Here is an 18105-nt window from a genome sequence, read left to right on the forward strand (position 1 = left end):
TTTGGACTCAGCTGGAGGGACCCAGAAAGGCAAAGGCTGCCTGCGTTATCAAGGGAGAGACCTTCTTAAGAAAGACCTGAGAAAGAACAAAGGCAGATGAAACAGAATGAGGAACAGTGGGAGGCAGCTGATGAATTATTTTCTTTAAAAAAACAGAAGAAGGTGGGGAGGACACCCCTGGATCCAAAACTGAGATGAGTGACAGATTGCAGCCGTACTGATCTTCAGAAAGTATGAAGTCACACACTCCAAGCCAAGCCCTTCCCCATACCTAAGAGGCTTCAAAGCCCGATCAAAATGTGGGTCTCCTCTTTTTACGAGCCCTTCCTTTTATTTAGCACGCCGGAAGGAGGGGGAAAACACCCAAGGGCCACGCATCCCAGGCTTTGCACTCGGAGACCCCTCACTTAAGAGTGGCTCATTTTCAGGATATGGGGGGGAAGACACTTTGAAGGGAACTGCCTGCTCTTTGCGGTACTATGAGAGCCTGGAGGGACAGGAGAGTAGATGGCAAGATTGTGCTACAGACGGGACGCTAGATTATTTGAGGAGGGAAGGTCTGGATTCCTCCTAATGCCCACAGCTTTCACCCATATTCAAGACAGAAATACCCTACAGACTTGGTTGGCAACAGAGAAGAGATGCCCCCGGTTTGGGGGTCCACTTTATTTAACACACCGACAAATCCTGGAGCTGCTACCCCTGGAGCTGGAATGAGGGGAGGAAGCCATGCACCCCCCCCTTGAACCTTACCTCTCCTTTCTGCCCCATAAGTGATCCAGGGGGAGTGTGTGGCAGGCACAACAGGTAGCTGCTGCTCCTTTTAAAAAGTTTGTGTTTGGTTTTAATTATTATTATTATTTTTTAAAGTCCATGGATCAGCACAAAGAAAACAAAACAGTGGGAAACGCAACTAAAGAGTCCAACGCAAGAGCTTCGAACCCAGCACTACGAGGCGGCCGCGAGACTGCCCTTCCTGCCCGGAGAGCCGCCCCGTAGGAGGCTATAGGGTGTGGGCAGGCAGCCACTGGGCAGGTTCCCTTATATTAACCTCTGGACGATGACGGCGTTCAGTAGGTTGGCTTCCTTCAGGGTCTGGTCCTCATCCGTCAGCTCTTTGTTGGGGAAAGTGGTCATGAGGACAAAGCTCGTGGCAGCCATAGCAGGCCTGGCGTCCGCTATGAAGAGCCTGACATCGCGGATCCTGCAAAGGGAGGGGGAGGAAAACGAGACGCGTTGGACCTCTTCCAACCTCCCACCCACCCACCCACCCCCCCCCCCCGGCAGCTAGGTTCCCATATTTGTAACTCCCTTTGGCAGCAAGCTCTGCCTCGGTGGTACCTGTGACTGTGGTTGAATTTCTGGACCAGCCGCCCCCCGTCCGCCAGCCGGATCTGGATGCTGGTGGTGGGCTCTGACTCATCGATGGTGATGGAGGAGCTGGCTTTGGCTTCGTTTTCCGCTTGCTGCGATGGGGAGCCTCCGCCCATCACCTGGGGGGCAGTGCTGAAGGAGGAGGAGGGAGGAGGAAAGGTTTGCACTGGGGAGCAGGTGGCAGGTTTGGGAAAGACTAATGCAGGCCCCCCCCCCCCAACAATAAACCTGGCGACTGTACACAGTTACTCGATGGACATAAAGGGGCAGCTTCAGAAGACTTATTAACCTTTGAAATTTGGGTTTGGAGACCCAAGCACAGTGGTACCTCTACTTACGAATTTAATGCGTTCCGAACGCACATTTGTAAGTCGAAAAAATTTGTAAGTCGAATCCCATAGGAATGCATTGGGAGAAAAAATTCGTAAGTCGAAGCAACCCTATCTAAAAATTCGTAAGTAGAAAAAATCCTATCTAAATTGCATCCAAGATGGCGGATGGAGCTCCGTTCGTAAGTAGAAAAATTCGTAAGTAGAGTTATTCGTAAGTAGAGGTACCACTGCAATTGTCAAAACGAGACTGGTCACAACCATTCATGAACCAGGTGAAACTACTCTTAAGAGATCTGCTGCATTGGACCAAAATCTTGCCCAGCATTTCACTTCCTAGTGCAATAATCTTTGGAATGAAACAAAGGATATAGGATGAATTTAAAAAGAAATTGTCTCCATCAAACCTGCCCACATGACGCTGACACAAATACCTTGCACGTACCCTATGGAAAAGAATGAAAGTTTACTACTCCCCTCAGCCCCCCATCTTCCCACCTCTTTCCCCCCAAGCTTATACCATATACAACATTAATGTCTCACATTAACTGATCTGCATAAAGGACTTGGGAAAACGATCTGAAAATAGAGACGATGTATGGATTTTTGCTACCCAAGAAAACCTTTTAATAAAAACAAGTTTTTAAAAGGTGAAAAAAGAAATGGTGTGCTTCAACATCAGCATCTGCAGCCATACTATTTTACCCACAGTTTAAGAAAATGTGATCATCGGATGAAGGGCAATATAGAAATTTAATTAAAAACAACACAAAACAACAACAAGGGCTGTGGGGGAAGAACAAGCCAAGAAGACAACTGGAGTTGTCTTCAACTCCAACTGGTGATATGATAGCCATGTTCAAATATATAAAAGGATGTCATATAGAGGAGGGAGAAAGGTTGTTTTCTGCTGCTCCAGAGAAGCGGACACGGAGCAATGGATTCAAACTACAAGAAAGAAGATTCCACCTAAACATTAGAAATAACTTCCTGACAGTAAGAGCTGTTTGGCAGTGGAATTTGCTACCAAGGAGTGTGGTGGAGTCTCCTTCTTTGGAGGTCTTTAAGCAGAGGCTTGACAGCCATATGTCAAGAATGCTTTGATGGTGTTTCCTGCTCTGCAGGGGGTTGGACTGGATGGCCCTTGTGGTCTCTTCCAACTCTATGATTCTATGGAGTACCTGCAGGGCTGTTTGCAGGCAGAATTGTTGGTGTCTGCATACAGAAGATGAAGGTTCAAATAACTGGCCTGTCTGGACAGCTTGCAAACTCTCCACCTAATTCTACTCTGGAGAATAAATCCTGCACTCCAAGGGCAAGTCACAACTGCAACACCTCCCACCCCAGGACACTGAGCTACAACTATGTTAACAATGTTCGCAAACATTCTAACCACTGAAAAGTGCAGTTAGCCGCTGAAAGCTGGAAACAATTGCAGTTTGCTGTGGGAGAAGTGCCTAAATGCATTTACAGTGGTACCTCTACTTACGAATAACTCTACTTACGAATGTTTCTACTTACGAATGGAGCTCCGTCCGCCATCTTGGATGCGGTTTAGATAGGATTTTTTCTACTTACGAATTTTTAGATGGGGTTGCTTCGACTTACGAATTTTTTCTCCCAATGCATTCCTATGGGATTCGACTTACGAATGTGCGGTCGGAACGCATTAAATTCGTAAGTAGAGGTACCACTGTACTTAGAAGTCAGCCAACTTGTTTCAGCGGAGCTTTACTCCATGTTAAATTTGGACTGCACTGCAGCCTTAATCAGCGAAGTATTTCAAACACTGCCTTGAGGACAGGTGGGCAAAATTCCAAAGTAAAAGAAATGTGCTTTAGGCACCTGGTTCCGCATATAAATTTGCTAACTGCAACATTCATACATGCAATTTTCAGGGTCAGAAGTGGCTGGCCTGGTTAACAGGGGCATCCAGCAGACTTATCCAGCAAAGAAGGACGAGGAAGCAATTACTGCCAAGAAGACAAGAGCCACAGGAATCTGAAATGGGATCATCTCACTCCCTGCCTGACCTGGTGTATTTCTGGCACAGGACTTCACAGCTGATGCCCAGCTTGCAATGCAGCGCTTAGGCCGTTCACTATTAAATTCAACATTCCAGATCATATTACAAGTAGACCGGACAAGCAGAGAGAAACTAGGCAAGTTTTGCCTTATTTGAATATTTATAGAATTTGAGATTTTACTATTAAAGGAAGGGCAGCAGAATTGCTGCAGGAGAAGGAAGGAGGAATGATGTGCATGACTGGTGACTGGGAGCAGCTGCCGGGACCATACAAGACTGGTTCTAAAAGACCTACACTGGCTCCCAGTACGTTTCTGAGCACAAAGTGTTGGTGCTGACCCTTTAAAGCCCTAAACGGCCTCGGCCCAGTATACCTGAAGGAGTGTCTCCACCCCCATTGTTCAGCCCAGACACTGAGGTCCAGCTCTGAGCGCCTTCTGGTGGTTTCCTCACTGTGAGAAATGAAGCTACAGGGAACCAGGCAGAGGGCCTTCTCAGTGGTGGCTTCCGGCCTGTGGAACGCCCTCCCACCGGAGGTCAAGGAGATAAACAACTATCTGACTTTTAGAAGACATCTGAAAGCAGCCGTGTTTAGGGAAGTTTTTTAATGTTTGATGTTTTATTGTGTTTTGACTATTCTGCTGGATGCCGTTCAGAGTGGCTGGGGAAACCCAGCCAGGCGGGCAGTGTATTAATAATACTAATACAGTGGAACCTCGGTTTTTGAGCGTCTTGGAAGCCAAACGTTTGATAACCCAATTGCCGAAAACCCTGAAGTAATTGCTTCCATTTTTGAATGTGCCTCATAAGTCGAATGGCTCCCGAGGCGTGTTTTTCAATTTTCACCACAGAAACTGCCGGCAGCCCTTTGCGCCTTGGTTGTCGAACACTTCGGAAGTCAGATGATCTTCTGGAACGGATTACATTCGACAACCAATGTTCCACAGCACTTATTATAAATAATAATAATTATCATAATTACCTGAAGGCAGCCTTGTATGGGGAAGTTTTTAATGTCTTAAAGGTACAAAGGTAAAGGGACTCCTGACCGTTAGGGTCCAGTCGTGGACAACTCTGGGGTTGCGGCGCTCATCTCGCATTATTGGCCGAGGGAGCCGCCGTACAGCTTCTGGGTCATGTGGCCAGCATGACTAAGCCGCTTCTGGCAAACCAGAGCAGCGCACGGAAATGCCATTTACCTTCCCACCAGAGCGGTACCTATTTATCTACTTGCACTTTGATGTGCTTTTGAACTGCTAGGTTAGCAGGAGCTGGGACCGAGCAACAGGAGCTCACCCCGTCATGGGGATTCGAACCGCTGACCTTCTGACCAGCAAGCCCAAGCGGCAGAGTGCTTTAGACCACAGCGCCGCTGTGCTTTAATTTCCTTTTGAACCTTTACTTGGGCGCTTCTGTCAATGAAGACTAGAGGCAGCCGGGCCTTTTTGCAAAAGAGAAAAGAGGCAAGGAGGAAATGCTCAAACGCTGACTGCTCACCTGCCCAGTTTCTGCCCTTCCCCAGTGAAAGCCCTGAAGGCACCTCTGGGTTTTGAGAAATCCTCGTCACGGTGGTCCTCCAAGTCCAAGTTCACCTGCCCGCCGCGAGCCAACCGGCGAAGCTCCGCAGGAACCTCCCTGACAAAGGAAAGCAGAGGGAGGCAACTCAAGAAAAAGGACCAGCCAACCTTACCCTTCTCTGTGGTAAGATGGAGCGAGGGAGCATCCCAGGGAGTAAGATGTCTGGTGCAGCCAGTTACCAAACACTGGCCCACATCCCAGAGCACCGTCATTACCCTCTGCGGATGGATTCCAGGAACTGGGAGTTGGATGGGTCTTGGTAGCTCCTCAGCTCTCCGCTGTCCAGGCTGAACCCACTCTTCCACAGCTTCAGGACCACGTGCACCTGTAAAATTAGAAGTCTTTCCACCATCTGCAGGGTGTCTCTCCCAGAAAATCACACTGCTGCACATCTGCGCCCGTTCAAACCAGGGAGTGAGGTTGGCATGCCAGGCTGCAGAAACTGCAACCCTCCTGGCTTGCCAGAGCTGCTGCCCGGGAAGCCAGCCTTCTCCAACCTGGTGCCTTTGCAATGTTGCTGCAGGAGAGAGACAGCAAGGGAGAGATGGATGGGGAACACCTTTCTCGGCCACGTGCAAATGGCTTCAACTCATGCCGCCAGTCTTGGGCTCAACACACGTGGAGCCCCGCAGGGCGGAAAGCAGCTTGATGGTGCTATTTGGAGCAGCGTGAAGAGAAAGGGTTGTGGGCACCCACCTCTCACAACCTCGCAGCTCCTCTGAAGCAGCAGGTGCCAGGGTGTGTGTATGTATGTGTATATATATATATATATATATATATATATATATATATATATATATATAACCTTGCATGCAAATATGAAACTGTCTTATATCTAGACAGATTGGTCTGTTTCTGCTCTGCCAACCTGGTTCCTGCCAGATGTTTTGGACTACAACTCCCATTAGCCCCATGCTGGCTGGGGCTGGTGGGAGTTACAGTTTGATGCCTCCGGAGGGAGCCTGGTTGCCCCCCCCCCAAAGCTGGTTCCATATCATCTATGCCAGTGGTGTCCAAACTTTTTTCAAAGAGGGCCAGATTTGATGAAGTGAAGGGCCGTGAGGGCCGACCAAAGTTGTTGACCTTTTTTAGGATTGAAGTTGTTGAGCTTTTTTTATGATTTTACCCCAAAATTGTTGAGCTTTTATTAGGGTTGAAGTTTTTGAGGGTTTTAAAAGGATTTTACCCCTGGAAATAAACTGCCACAGGGGCCAGATTAAACGGACTTTGGACATGCCTGATCTATGCTGAGCAGCAGCAGCAGCTCTCTATGGACTCGGGGGCAGAGTGAGGCCTTTCCTAGATCTCCAATACTAGAGATATCTATCCTGGAGGTGCCAGAGAAAGAAAGCCAGGAACTGAACCCTGGATGGGAGAAATGGGAATCTGGCCAGGTCTCACTACCTCTAGTCCTACTCCTAGCAATACTCACATCCTGGGCAGCGTTCTGCCTCATCTCTGGTGCAACATAAGCAGACTCCTCCTCGGGAGCAGCTCCCAGGCGGTACCCTCCACCTGCAAAGGGCTGCGAGAGAGAAAGGGACTGTGAGGCCTGGAAAAAGCAGGAAAAAGGCAAATGGGTCACCTCCGATCTCAACCTTCATTTGGCGGCCCTAGCAAATACTTCCCCTCCACTAAAAATTCCAAGGATGCCAGCCCTCCTTTTAGGGTGAGTTTTTTGGGGGGAGGGAGGCAGTTCTGCATGAACAACATCCACAGGGAACAGGCTACAGGAGACTGGCTGCATCTGCCTTTAAGAGAGAAGATGCTGCTGATAGCTACTTTCAGTGCGATGACAATGTCTCAGCTCAGTCCATCTTTCTGAAGCCCTGGAGATTGCTTTAACTCCCTTCCCCGAGAGTCCACACTGGCCCCTTCTTGCTCTCTCCATCTACTTCAAGCTTCCAGCCCTCACTTTTTCATTTTTCCCACTTCTCCTCCAACACTCCTCTCTGCTTTATTGACTATTGGTCCTTACTGCTCCTCGCCTCCTCACATTCCCATGTCTTCATCCATGCTGTTTTCTGGAAGGATTTGGCCTCATTCAAGTCCCTCCCACCTGTCTCACTTCTGCGCCAACCACAGCCTTGCTTTACACGACCCCTTCTGCACATTTCATCCAAACAGAATCCCCCCTGGGTGTGCTCACTTTTGGCCTGCTGCCTTCCCCAGGGCTCTTGGCTGCCCTGTCGACAGCCACGGCTCCATGCTCTTTGGCCCCTCGGAACAAGTCCTCAACCAGCTCATTGGGGCTCTTCTTCCTTGGAGGACCAACAATCTGCTGCCCGCTTCGCTCAGAGCCCCCAGCATAAAATCTGAAGAGACAACAGGCTCCTATGATTACATCTTTCTGCTGAAAACCCCCTGGCCGGGGCATGTGAACATACCTGTGCTCAAATTTATTTGCTAATTTTGTTACGTATCTTTTGACGCCAGGCAAAAACACCCCCCTTATTCCAGGCCTTTGGCTAATTAAAACAAATTTTGACTTTTTAAATTGTGTGTGTGTGTGTGTAGCGGAGTATTATTGCTTTTGTTTGCTATTATAGCATGTATTTTTGTGTTTTTATATTGCAAACCAGTCTGTGATCTTTGGATGAAGGGCGGTATGGAAATTTTAATAATAACAATAATAATAATAATTTCAACTCTCTCCTATAGCCAAAGCAAGTCCTGTTCTCAAACTGGGTTAAGTGCACACACACGCTCTCACCCCAACGCCAGCCTAAGAAACAGGTTGCAAGCAGGAAGTAAAAAAAAATACACGTTTGCAATTCTTACTCTTTGGCTGGCTGGCTTGCAGCATTAGGGCCAGAGTGGCATGGGCAGTAATGTTTGCAGATCAGCTGAACACTAGCAGAAGGACCTGACTGGAGGAGGGGGAATCTGTGGCCCATCAGATGCTGGACCGCAACTCCTCTCAACCCTGACCGCTGGCCATTCTGCTGGCAGTTGGGGAGTCTAACAACTTTTGGAAGGCTACAGGCTCCCCACCCCTGAGTCAGGTCTCTGCTCCAGCCGGCCTTTCTTCACTGCTCTGCTGGCCTGGCAGAGTAGACAACAGAGGCAAGGCTAAGAACCCTGCAGCTATGTGCCACATCCTGTTCCCACGGTGGCCAACCAGAAGCCCCAACAGGGAGCTGGCCAGAAGCAGGTCCTCAGTGCAAAAGCAACTCTCCTTAGCAAGTGGGATTCAGAAGCACGTGGCCTCCAACAGTGGAGGGAGAACAGGCTGCAGGTAGCACAGCACTTGTGGACTGGACTTCAGGCACACCTGCCCAATAGGCTGGCCAACACCATTTTACCCAATCGGCCCATGTGACCCTTCAGATTTACTAGAAGCCTCCTCTTGATTATATAAATCATCGGCCACACACAGAGAGGCAGCCTTGGCAAAAGGAGAGAGGAGTTCCCTGGCCATGAGACAATTTAGGAGCTTCGGGTGGTTTCCAGCTTGCACATCCTGTCATTGCAAGGATTTCCACTTGCGCAAGGGAACTCTCTCAGCTTCACACACCCCAACCTTATAGGACTAGGTATGTCAAGAGCTTTGAACACCCCCCAGCTGTTTTTGGACTACAACTCCCATCATTCCTAGCTAGCAGGACCAGTGGTCAAGGATGATGGGAATTGTAGTCCGAAAACAGCTGGAGACACAAGTTTGGGAAACCCTGCTCTAAACTTTCTGTAAATGCTTTCTTCATTCATTCATTCATTCATTCATTCATTCATTCTGCTACAAGACAATCCTGAAAATTATGAATTGGCTTTATGTGCACCAACGCCCACATTTCCCTTATTGTCTCCGGCTATGGTGTGTAGCACAGTAGTTTAAATGACGCCGTGTGTCTGATCTGTGAAGGCTCTCATAATGCTCTGGAATGTGCCTTTCTGGGGGCTCCTCCCTTTCACTGTTTTACTGTGAGAGCTTGTACATTTCCTAACATACACATCCCAGGGATTCTCAGATATGTCCATGGGAATGTGAGCTCTCTTTTCTTTTCAAGGCCAAGCTCCTAGACCTCACGTTACCAAGACAGTTGATGCTAATTTTAATCTGCATTTAAGGCTAGTCATACCTCGGTTTGAGTATGCCTCGGTTTGAGTATTTTCAGTTTAAGTACTCTGCGGACCTGTCTGGAAAGGATTAATCCACTTTCCATTATTTTCAATGGGAAAGTTCGCTTCAGGCTATGTACAGACTTCCGGAACCAATTGTGTTTGTAAACCGAGGTATCACTGTGCTGTTGTTTTAATTTTCCGATAGCCTTATTATTGTTATTTTTCCTTACTGATAATTTTGCCTTACAATTTTTGTAAACGGCTTTAATGTTTCTTTGCAATCAAGCAGCGTATGAATTTCATGACATAAATAAATAAGATATACTTGACATTGTGTGATCAATGCTCAGTGAGATGTCAAAGGGGAGCTGATCAAGAACCCCAGAGGCTGCAATGCCCCACAAAGCTGTCTCTGCTCTTCCTTATAACTAGCAATACCAGGATAAATTACACAAATAGTAGAAGAACAAGCTATTCAAAGAAAGAAAGAAAGAAAGAAAGAAAGAAAGAAAGAAAGAAAGAAAGAAAGAAAGAAAGGTGTGTAATTCATACAAGCAACAGACTTAGGCTTTGCTTGGTGGAGAGTCTCTATTTATCTATTAGCACAGAGCAAACACAGCCCTGTTCCTGTCAGGGTAACAATACACTCGCCTGCTCCTCCCCCTAAGAAGAAAGAGCCACAACCACCTGCTATGCAAGATTCTGGAATGAAAGTGCTTTAAACAATGGCAGGGGAGGTCATGCCCTCCAAGAGCAGGACTCCCAACAGCTGCCTCAACAGAGAGCCCCCGCCCAACACAGACATTTCCATAGCAGCCTCAGCCTGCAAAATAGAGGGACTTTTCCCACCCCAACTCCTCCTTTCCCGATAAATCAGGGGGAAAGTCAGGCATTCAAATGTCAACAAACCTTTGTCCTTCCTCCTCCTCCTCCTCCTCCTCCTGAGCATGGACAAGGTCTCGGAATGACGTCACCCTGTGGTCACTGGCGAGACAAAAGGAGACACGAGTCTGCCCCAGGTCCCTCTGATGCAACTGCAGCACCAAAAGCACAGAGCATTAACTGGGAGCACAGAAGACGAAGTGGAAGGGCCAAACAGGTGCCCAAAGGATAACGTTTTTAAATACAAAGCAGCTTGCTAGAGATGTGACGGTCTAGTTCACGGGTGTCAAACACAAGGCCCGGGGGCCAAATCCGGCCCGCCAGACCTCCTCATGTGGCCCGCCGAGCGCCCCAGCCAGCGGGACCCAGCAGTGGGACCTTGCTGCTGAAGCGCCGCGCCGACAAAGCGCCGACAAACAGCTGGGGCCGGGGGAGGGGTAGAAAGGCGGCCAGAGCAGCGCCGCACAGAGAGTCCCGAGCCTCGGCGATGCAGCAGTGCTCTGTAGCACTTTGAATCCTCCTCCTGCCACGGCTCGGCGCCTGGAAACGGCTGCTGCTGCTGAAGCAGAGACAAAGCACCCAGCAGCGCCGCGTGGAGGAGGAGGATTCAAAGTGCTACAGAGCACTGCTGCGTCCCAGAGGCTCGGGACTCTCCGCACGGCGCTGCCGGGCACCGACCCGGCAAGCCGCCGCCACCTCCTCCTCCTCTTGCGTCACCTCCTCCTCATCCTGCCGCGGCTCAGCCTCACGAACGTGCAACTCTGAGGCTTTACGCACTTCTCCTAAAACGGACACCCGCTGCCTCACACTGCACGGGAAATGCTTTTTGCCCCTGGGTCCCTTCGCGCTCTTTTCTGGTGCTGAATCAAGGCGGTGACCCCCCCTTCCCTTTCTTTCTTCCTCTCTCTCGTTCTTATTCTTTCTTTCCCTCTCCTTCCTTCCTTCTTTATCTCTGTCTTCTCTCCCTCTTTCTTTTTCTTTCTTTCTTTATTCCTTCTTTCCTACTCTTCTTTCTCTCCCCTCTTTCCTTCCTCTCTCACTCCTGCTCCCTCTTTTCTTTCTTTCTTTCTTCCTTACTTCCTTTCTTCCTTCCATCCTTCCCATCTTTCTTCCTCTCCCTCATTCTTATTCTTTCTTTCCCTCTCCTTCCTTCCTTTTATTGTGGTTCTGTTGGTGTCAGCCGCCCTGAGCCCGGTTTTTGACTGGGGAGGGCGGGGTATAAATAAAAAATTATTATTATTATTATTATTATTATTCTTTATCTCTGTCTTCTCTCCCTCTTTCTTTTTCTTTCCTTCTTTATTCCCTTTCTGATTTCCTACTCTTCTTTCTCTCCCCTCTTTCCTTCCTTAATCTCTCCCCCCCACTCCCTCTTTTCTTCCTTCCTTCCTTCCTCCCCTCCCCTCCCTCTCCCTCTCCCTCTCCTCAGAAACATAGGATGCTGCTTTATACTTCTGGCCCTTAAACCCTGGAACCAGGAGAACAGCTCCAGTGAGTCAACCTCAGCCAGTCCCTTTGGGGAAGGGTGGTGGCTCACTGGCAGAACATCTGTCCTGCATGCAGAAGGACCCCAGCATCTCCAGGTACCAGTAGCTCTGCAAAGCTCCTGTATGAAACCCTAGCGAGCCTCCACCACCCAGTGCAGTTACCAAAAATCATTTTTCAATAAATTGTACAATAATTGTACATTTGAATATCTACTTGCCATTATTCTGGCTATGTTAGTTATTACTTACATTATTACAAAAAAACAGTAATAATTGAATGCAGTGACAATAATTTATGATAATAAAGAGTGGACACATAGTCCTACAGATACAACCGGCCCTTTGAGGGTGACCAAACTGCTGATGCGGCCCCCCGATGAATTTGAGTTTGACACCCCTGGTCTAGTTAGTACAAAAATCTGGAAAAACTTCAATTCCTCCCATTTTCCCTGGTACCCCTTCCCCATTTTTTCAGGGTGTTTCCTCCCAGGCCTTCACATCTCCATGTTTATGACAACTGATTACTAAAATGCCAAACGTTGTTAAGGACAGTGTGGTATAAGGGATGATCTTCCATCCTGCAAGGACTCATGCCGCCGCCGCCCCCCCCAAAAGGAGTACAGCACATTTTTGTGAGCTCTGACAGACCTGATGGATTCCTGCCACTAAAGGACAGGCTACCCCACACACACCCCCATCAACAGGAGGGCAGGTTTTGCTCTTATCCCAAGTACCCTTAGGGGCACTTTGCATTTCTGGGGGAAGTAAAGGGGATACATTGCACGAAACTGGTTTAAAGTTCAAATCGCAGGAGCTATTTCAGAATTTTGGGGCAGGCAACGTATCCCACTCGCCCCTAGGCCTCAGCCAGCATCGCACACTTCCAAGTGCACGGGGTTGGACTAGATGACCCTTGTCCCCTTCCAACTCTAAGATTATATGATTCTAAGTGCCCAGCTAGGCCGTCCAATGCTCACCCACTCTCTTCCCCCCACAGAACAACTGCCATGAGAACCAGAGACGCCAGTAGGGCATCCTGCCAGGCAGCGCCTTCGCTTCTTTCTCTTGTGGCAAGAGCAGGCTGCCTCCTCCCTCCCTCCCTCCTTGCACTGAGTTGCACCCAGGCAAAATGGAGCCGCCTTGCCTGGCACTCCAGAGGGTGGCTCCAAGTGGCAGGACACAACTGGCAGCTTCATGGAGGCGGGTGGCACCCTGGGGCTCCACATTTCCATGCATAGGGCCATGTGGCGCCCTGGCCTCCTCAGACTGTGCTCCTTGGTCACAGCATAGTGTGGCAGAAGGTTGGGAACTGGTTTTAGGTGGGCAGAGCAGGAGCCACAACTTTGCTCACCATGCAAGGGACCATCATCTTCTAGCAAGCATCATCTTCCTGAGTTTGTAGTTGGGGTGCCTGAACCCCACCACCCCAATTCGCACTGCACTTTCAAGGCATTCTATGCACTCCTGAAAGTCAAAACGTCCAAAGACAATCCGAAATCTGCAGGCAGATAGTAGGGCTGCGTGATATATCGATATAGCGCCCGGAACCAGTCGCAAATCACGACGTGTGTTAGTGCTGGGCGATGTAGCGCTCAAAACCGGTTTCAAGTCCGTATCATGATAATGGTTTCATAATTTCTGAACTGGCAATATACTGCGAATCACGATGTGTGTGCTATGCAAAAATCACAACGAGGGAAAAACTGTGAAGCCAGCTAATGCCTCCACATCAGCATATTGTGATGTTTAGCTGGTGAAATTTCAAGAAGTTGAAAACCAGGTACAGTGGTGCGGTGCCTCGCTAGACAAATTTAATTCGTTCCACAGGTCTATTCGTATGAAAAATTCGTCTAGCGAATCCCATAGGAATGCATTGATTTTTTTTTGCCCATAGGAATGCATTAATTGAATTTCAATGCATTCCTATGGGAAACCGTGATTCGCTAGACGAATGTTTCGTAAAATGAATTCGTCTAGCGAGGCAACCTTCGCTAGAAAAATCCTTTCTTTAAGCGAAAATTTCATCTTACAGGGCGTTCGTTAAGCGAGGCACCACTGTATCACCCAACTCTAGCAGATGGCCCGCTACGCTCCAAAGGCTCATGGTGGATACTAATGTATTCCCTTACCTCGTTCTTTCTTTCCTCAAGAATGTGAAATTCACTACAGTTACACCTAGGCTAGAGAGGGGGACAACTGAGCATGCTCAAACTCTTTCTCTCAGTGACTGCATGACTAAGCAGAAATGTGAAAGCAGGTCAGGCTGACAGCCCAAAATGTTGCTGTTTGGTCTGCTTTCTGCACCTGAGTCCATGCCAGCTCTTTTTGTGAGAAGCACTGGAAAACCTGTTTCCACGATCCCATTCCTCCCTCCACCCAGTTTAACACACAATAGTTGACACGATGAGGATGCAAATTGTAACAGCAGCCAACCAAATCATGTGGCAGTAACATAAAAAAAAACCCCACAAAGCAATCCCTCCTAAGCAGGGTCATGATGAGAAAGGTGTTGGCCCACTGAGCCTTCTCGAGGAGCAGCTCTCAGGGAGGGGCTTTTCCCAGCCTCAGCTGATTAGATCCTGTTAACTGGGGATGCATATGACTAAAGCTGAGGCATTGTGCATGTCAGAATATGTGCCCCGCTAAGCTGCAGCACATCCAGCATAGCAGCCTCGGCATCTGGTGGGCACCAAGTTGGGGAAGGCTGCAGCCATAGTGGGAATGTAGAAAACATTCCACAAAACACATGTACACAAGGAAGAGAGCGCTGCTGCTTCTTCCTCTGCTCCAACACAAAAGGGAACTGTTTTTACAACCCTTTTTGCCATGCTGAAACCTCCCTGAGAATAAAAAGGACTTGAGAGGCATGCCTAGATTACACATTGTGGGCTTACCCCCATTGCCCAATAGACCCAGAGTGCGGCGCGGGTGGGAACTGCAGGTCCATGAACGCTAGAGATCCCTAGCGGGGTGTTCTCTTGGCCTCCCCAGCAAGTTACCACTTCCCAGGGTTCCTCTGTGGGAAGGAAGTTCTGGCAGTTGCACGCCAGCTTGCAATATAGACATGCTCCAAGATGAGCCCGTTTGACCTCACCTGGGTGCAGTGCCTCGGGTAACAGAGCTGGGAGCTGGCTGTGGGAGCGTGATGATGTCTTCGTCACCTCCATCTTCATAGAAACTGGCCAGGGCAATCTGAAAGGAGGGACACACAGCTGTTTTTGAGAGCAAGCACCGTAGTTTAGTGCCACCCGGGAGGGAGAGAAGACAACTGTCAATAACCTTGTGGTGACTTCTGTACCATATACCATGCCAAATAGGTGGGAAAGTACAAAAAACTCCCTTGGCCTGGGTAAGTTTGTGGTGCTCTCCAACCTTCTCACTGCTGCTTTGGTTTGGAATTCCCATCAGCCCCAGCCAGCAAGTATTGAATCTGATTAAAATATAATGTATTCCAAGACACCATGCAATATGGGAACATGGCACCACCACACAGAATTCCTACCTGGCAACATGTTCATGCAAGGGAAATTGTCGTTTACCTGCTGTAACATGTCAAGTAGCCCTAAAGCATTGGAAAGAGAGCTCCTCTCAGAGAGACACTTGGAACTGTTCTCCGTTAAGTGCCAAATTATTACAGTTTTGCTGAAAAATACCAGGTGCCTGTTCACCAGAGGCCATTCCTTCTGGGCAAATACCTTGCAAATCCCAGGGTTCAAACAGTGTGGTGGAACATGGATGTCAGTGGGCAATCTGAAGTTTATGGGCTCATATGCAAGACTGTTCTGTGCTATAAATTTATAAGCATGCTAAAATAGATGGAAGATCCAGAATGGGTGTTTGAAACAGTATGCCGGAAGTTAGCCTGTGACTTTCTCAGCCTGCGGCACCTTCATAATTGGAACATTCGGGTTAGTCTTGGAAGCCAAAGTGCTGTAGGTGAGAAACCAGCTCTACCTGAAGCACAAGTTGCCTAGCTGCAATTGGTGTCAAGCTGATCAAAGTATTACATCTCCAGCTGTGGCTAACACCAGATTACTTGACTATTTAGTAGGAAAACTAAAAATCAGCCTCCCCTCCAACAGTTAAAGGAGGAGCTTTTCCGCTAGTACATATTCTTTCTTCCATTGATGTAATATTTTTCCTTGGGTCCTCCTGATCCACTATTTGGGAGCTACTGGGTTAAGGTACCTGGATTCTGGAAGGTGAACTTTTAAGAGAAAAGAGGGATAGAAATTTACTTGCAACTTCCAGCCAGCATTCTAAAAAAGGGAAGAGCGAGCAATGATGACAGGCTACAAATGGGCAGCAATGAGAACTTCTCTCCATTCTACTGCAAAGCAAGTCAACAAACGGTGGCTTCTTTAGCAGAATGGAGCCCACTGAGCTAAGCCAGCCTTCAACAATCTAGTGCCATCCAGATGTTCTGGACTACAACCAAACTACAGCTCCCATCAGCCACAGCAGCCTGCACACTGATGGCAATCATAGCCCAAAACACATGGAGGGCACTAGGCTGGCAAAGGTTAAGCTAAGCCAAAAGAATATGGTAATATTTTACACACTCAAAAGTCTTGACCCTTGAGGGAACGACTCTGCTGGAAGAAGGAAGATATTGTATAGGGCAGGCATCCCCAAACTCTGCCCTCCAGATGTTTTTGAACTACAATTCCCATCTTCCCCGGCTACTGGTCCTGTTAGCTAGGGATCATGGGGGTTGTAGGCCAAAACATCTGGAGGGACGCAGTTTGGGGATGCCTGGTATAGGGAATACAGTTTTGTATGGGGGAAGAAGAAAAATGTGTCATGAAGAGGAGGATGAAGGAGAAAGAAGGAGAACTTAAGAGCCTGCTGGATCAGACCCAATGGCCCATCTGACCCAGCATCTTGTTCTCACAGAGGCCAAACAGATGCCCCCCGCTTTGCAAAACCTGCAAGCGGGACTCTTATCACAAGAGCAACTCTCCCCCACTTTCCAGCAACTGCATCCACAAGCATTGCCGCCTCCATGGATTCCTCCAGTCCTCTTTCCCAAGCCATCCAGGCTGGTGGACACCGCTGCCTGCCTCCTGCAGAGGCGAGTTCCACAGGTTAGGCAGTGCTGTGGGAGGGAGGGAGAGAGAAAAGAAAGGCGGTCCTAGAGGCAAAGGAAGGGGGGGAGGGACCACAGGAGGGGGATACAGGGGGAGGGGAGCATTTCTGTACTAGGACCATTGTCCAGGGCAGTCCAGCTGTGGGGGGGGGATATAGGGCAAGTGGTGGAGGGAGAAAAGAGTGAGAAGGGGGAGAGCAGGGGAAGAGGAAAGGGGGGAGGGGAAGGTGGTGGGGAGAGGAAAAGGGAAGGGCAGTGGTGAGGGGTAGGGTAAAAGGAGGGAGGGGAGGAAAAGAGGGAAGGAGGGGGTAGGGGAAAAGAGGGAGGACAAGTGGGAGGGGGTGAGGAAAAGGGGGCGGGGAAGATGGTGGGGAGAGGGAGGGCAGGAGAGAGGAAAAGGGGAGGGCAGGGGTATGGGGGAAAGCAAATGGAGGAAGGGGGGGCAGGAGAGAGGGGTAGGGGAAAAGGAGGGAGGGAAGGAAAAGAGGGCAGGAGGGGGGAGAGGAAGAGGAAAAGGGGGAGGGGAGGGCAGGAGAGAAGGGAGAGAGTCCAGGCGGCCCATTCGGGTCTCGGGTGTTAAGAGGAGAAAGGGGGGAGAGGCGCTGCTGCTGCTCCTTCTCCCCCCCCCCACCCGGGAAGCGAGGGGGCGCCCCCTCCCCGGCCGAGGGTTACCTGCAGATCCCCGCCAGCTGACTCCAGGAAGAAGCGCGCTCGCTCCTCCTCGGCCCCAGTCACGGCCACGAACTCCCTCAGTGCCTCCTCCCGATCCGCCATCTTGCCCCGGTGCAACCGCCAAAGCGCTCCGGCCCGGTCGCCGCAGCCGCCTCGGAGCTCAGCTTCCCGCTTCCTGCCTTACTTCCGCCCTCTGAGCGAGGGAAGCCTTTCGTTCCGCCTCGCTCGTGGCAACGCTCAAACCGCTCCGGGTGGAAACGAGCGAGAGAGATGGGGGGAATATTAAAGCTCGCAGAGCGCCCCCTGCTGGCACGGCTGCGGAAAAGACGACGTTCACTGTTTCGATAACGGGCGCTCATTGCCGGGAGGCGAGTCGACGGCTTCGTCCCGCGCTTTACAGGGATTTTACCGGTCGCTTTCCTTCTTGCAAAACTTTGGGTTCGTAGTGCAGATCGACATGGGTTGCGCAACCTGGGTTTGCCTGGAGGCGATTGAATCCGACCTCCAAAACACCAGCAGCCTGGAAGCGCTCAGAACTCAACCTGCGCGACTGCTGAGCTGCTGCCAGTCAGAGTTGACAATACTGGGCTAGATCATGGACAAATA

The 18105-nt window shown here is 49.5% G+C and overlaps 1 protein-coding gene across 2 annotated transcripts; it reads right to left on the reverse strand.

Annotated features, from left to right (window-relative positions):
• Nucleotides 1-624: 624 nt before the first annotated feature.
• On the reverse strand, nt 625-17654 carry NSFL1C (NSFL1 cofactor). 2 transcript variants are annotated; one of them, XM_035123270.2, is made up of 9 exons: nt 17500-17654; nt 14833-14930; nt 10279-10353; nt 7457-7622; nt 6740-6832; nt 5523-5632; nt 5227-5364; nt 1342-1506; nt 625-1204 (listed from the first exon to the last, which is right to left on the reverse strand). In XM_035123270.2, exons 1-9 carry the CDS (start codon nt 17599-17601, stop codon nt 1042-1044), a joined length of 1110 nt encoding a protein of 369 aa, XP_034979161.1. In that variant the 5' UTR covers nt 17602-17654; the 3' UTR covers nt 625-1041. The 2 variants fall into 2 exon arrangements, with proteins under 2 accessions (XP_034979161.1, XP_034979159.1); XM_035123268.2 differs by having other exon boundaries at nt 6740-6859.
• Between the last annotated feature and the right edge of the window lie 451 nt (nt 17655-18105).

The sequence above is a fragment of the Zootoca vivipara genome, chromosome 7 (assembly GCF_963506605.1).
Source record: "Zootoca vivipara chromosome 7, rZooViv1.1, whole genome shotgun sequence".
NCBI classification, from domain to species: Eukaryota; Metazoa; Chordata; class Lepidosauria; order Squamata; family Lacertidae; genus Zootoca; species Zootoca vivipara.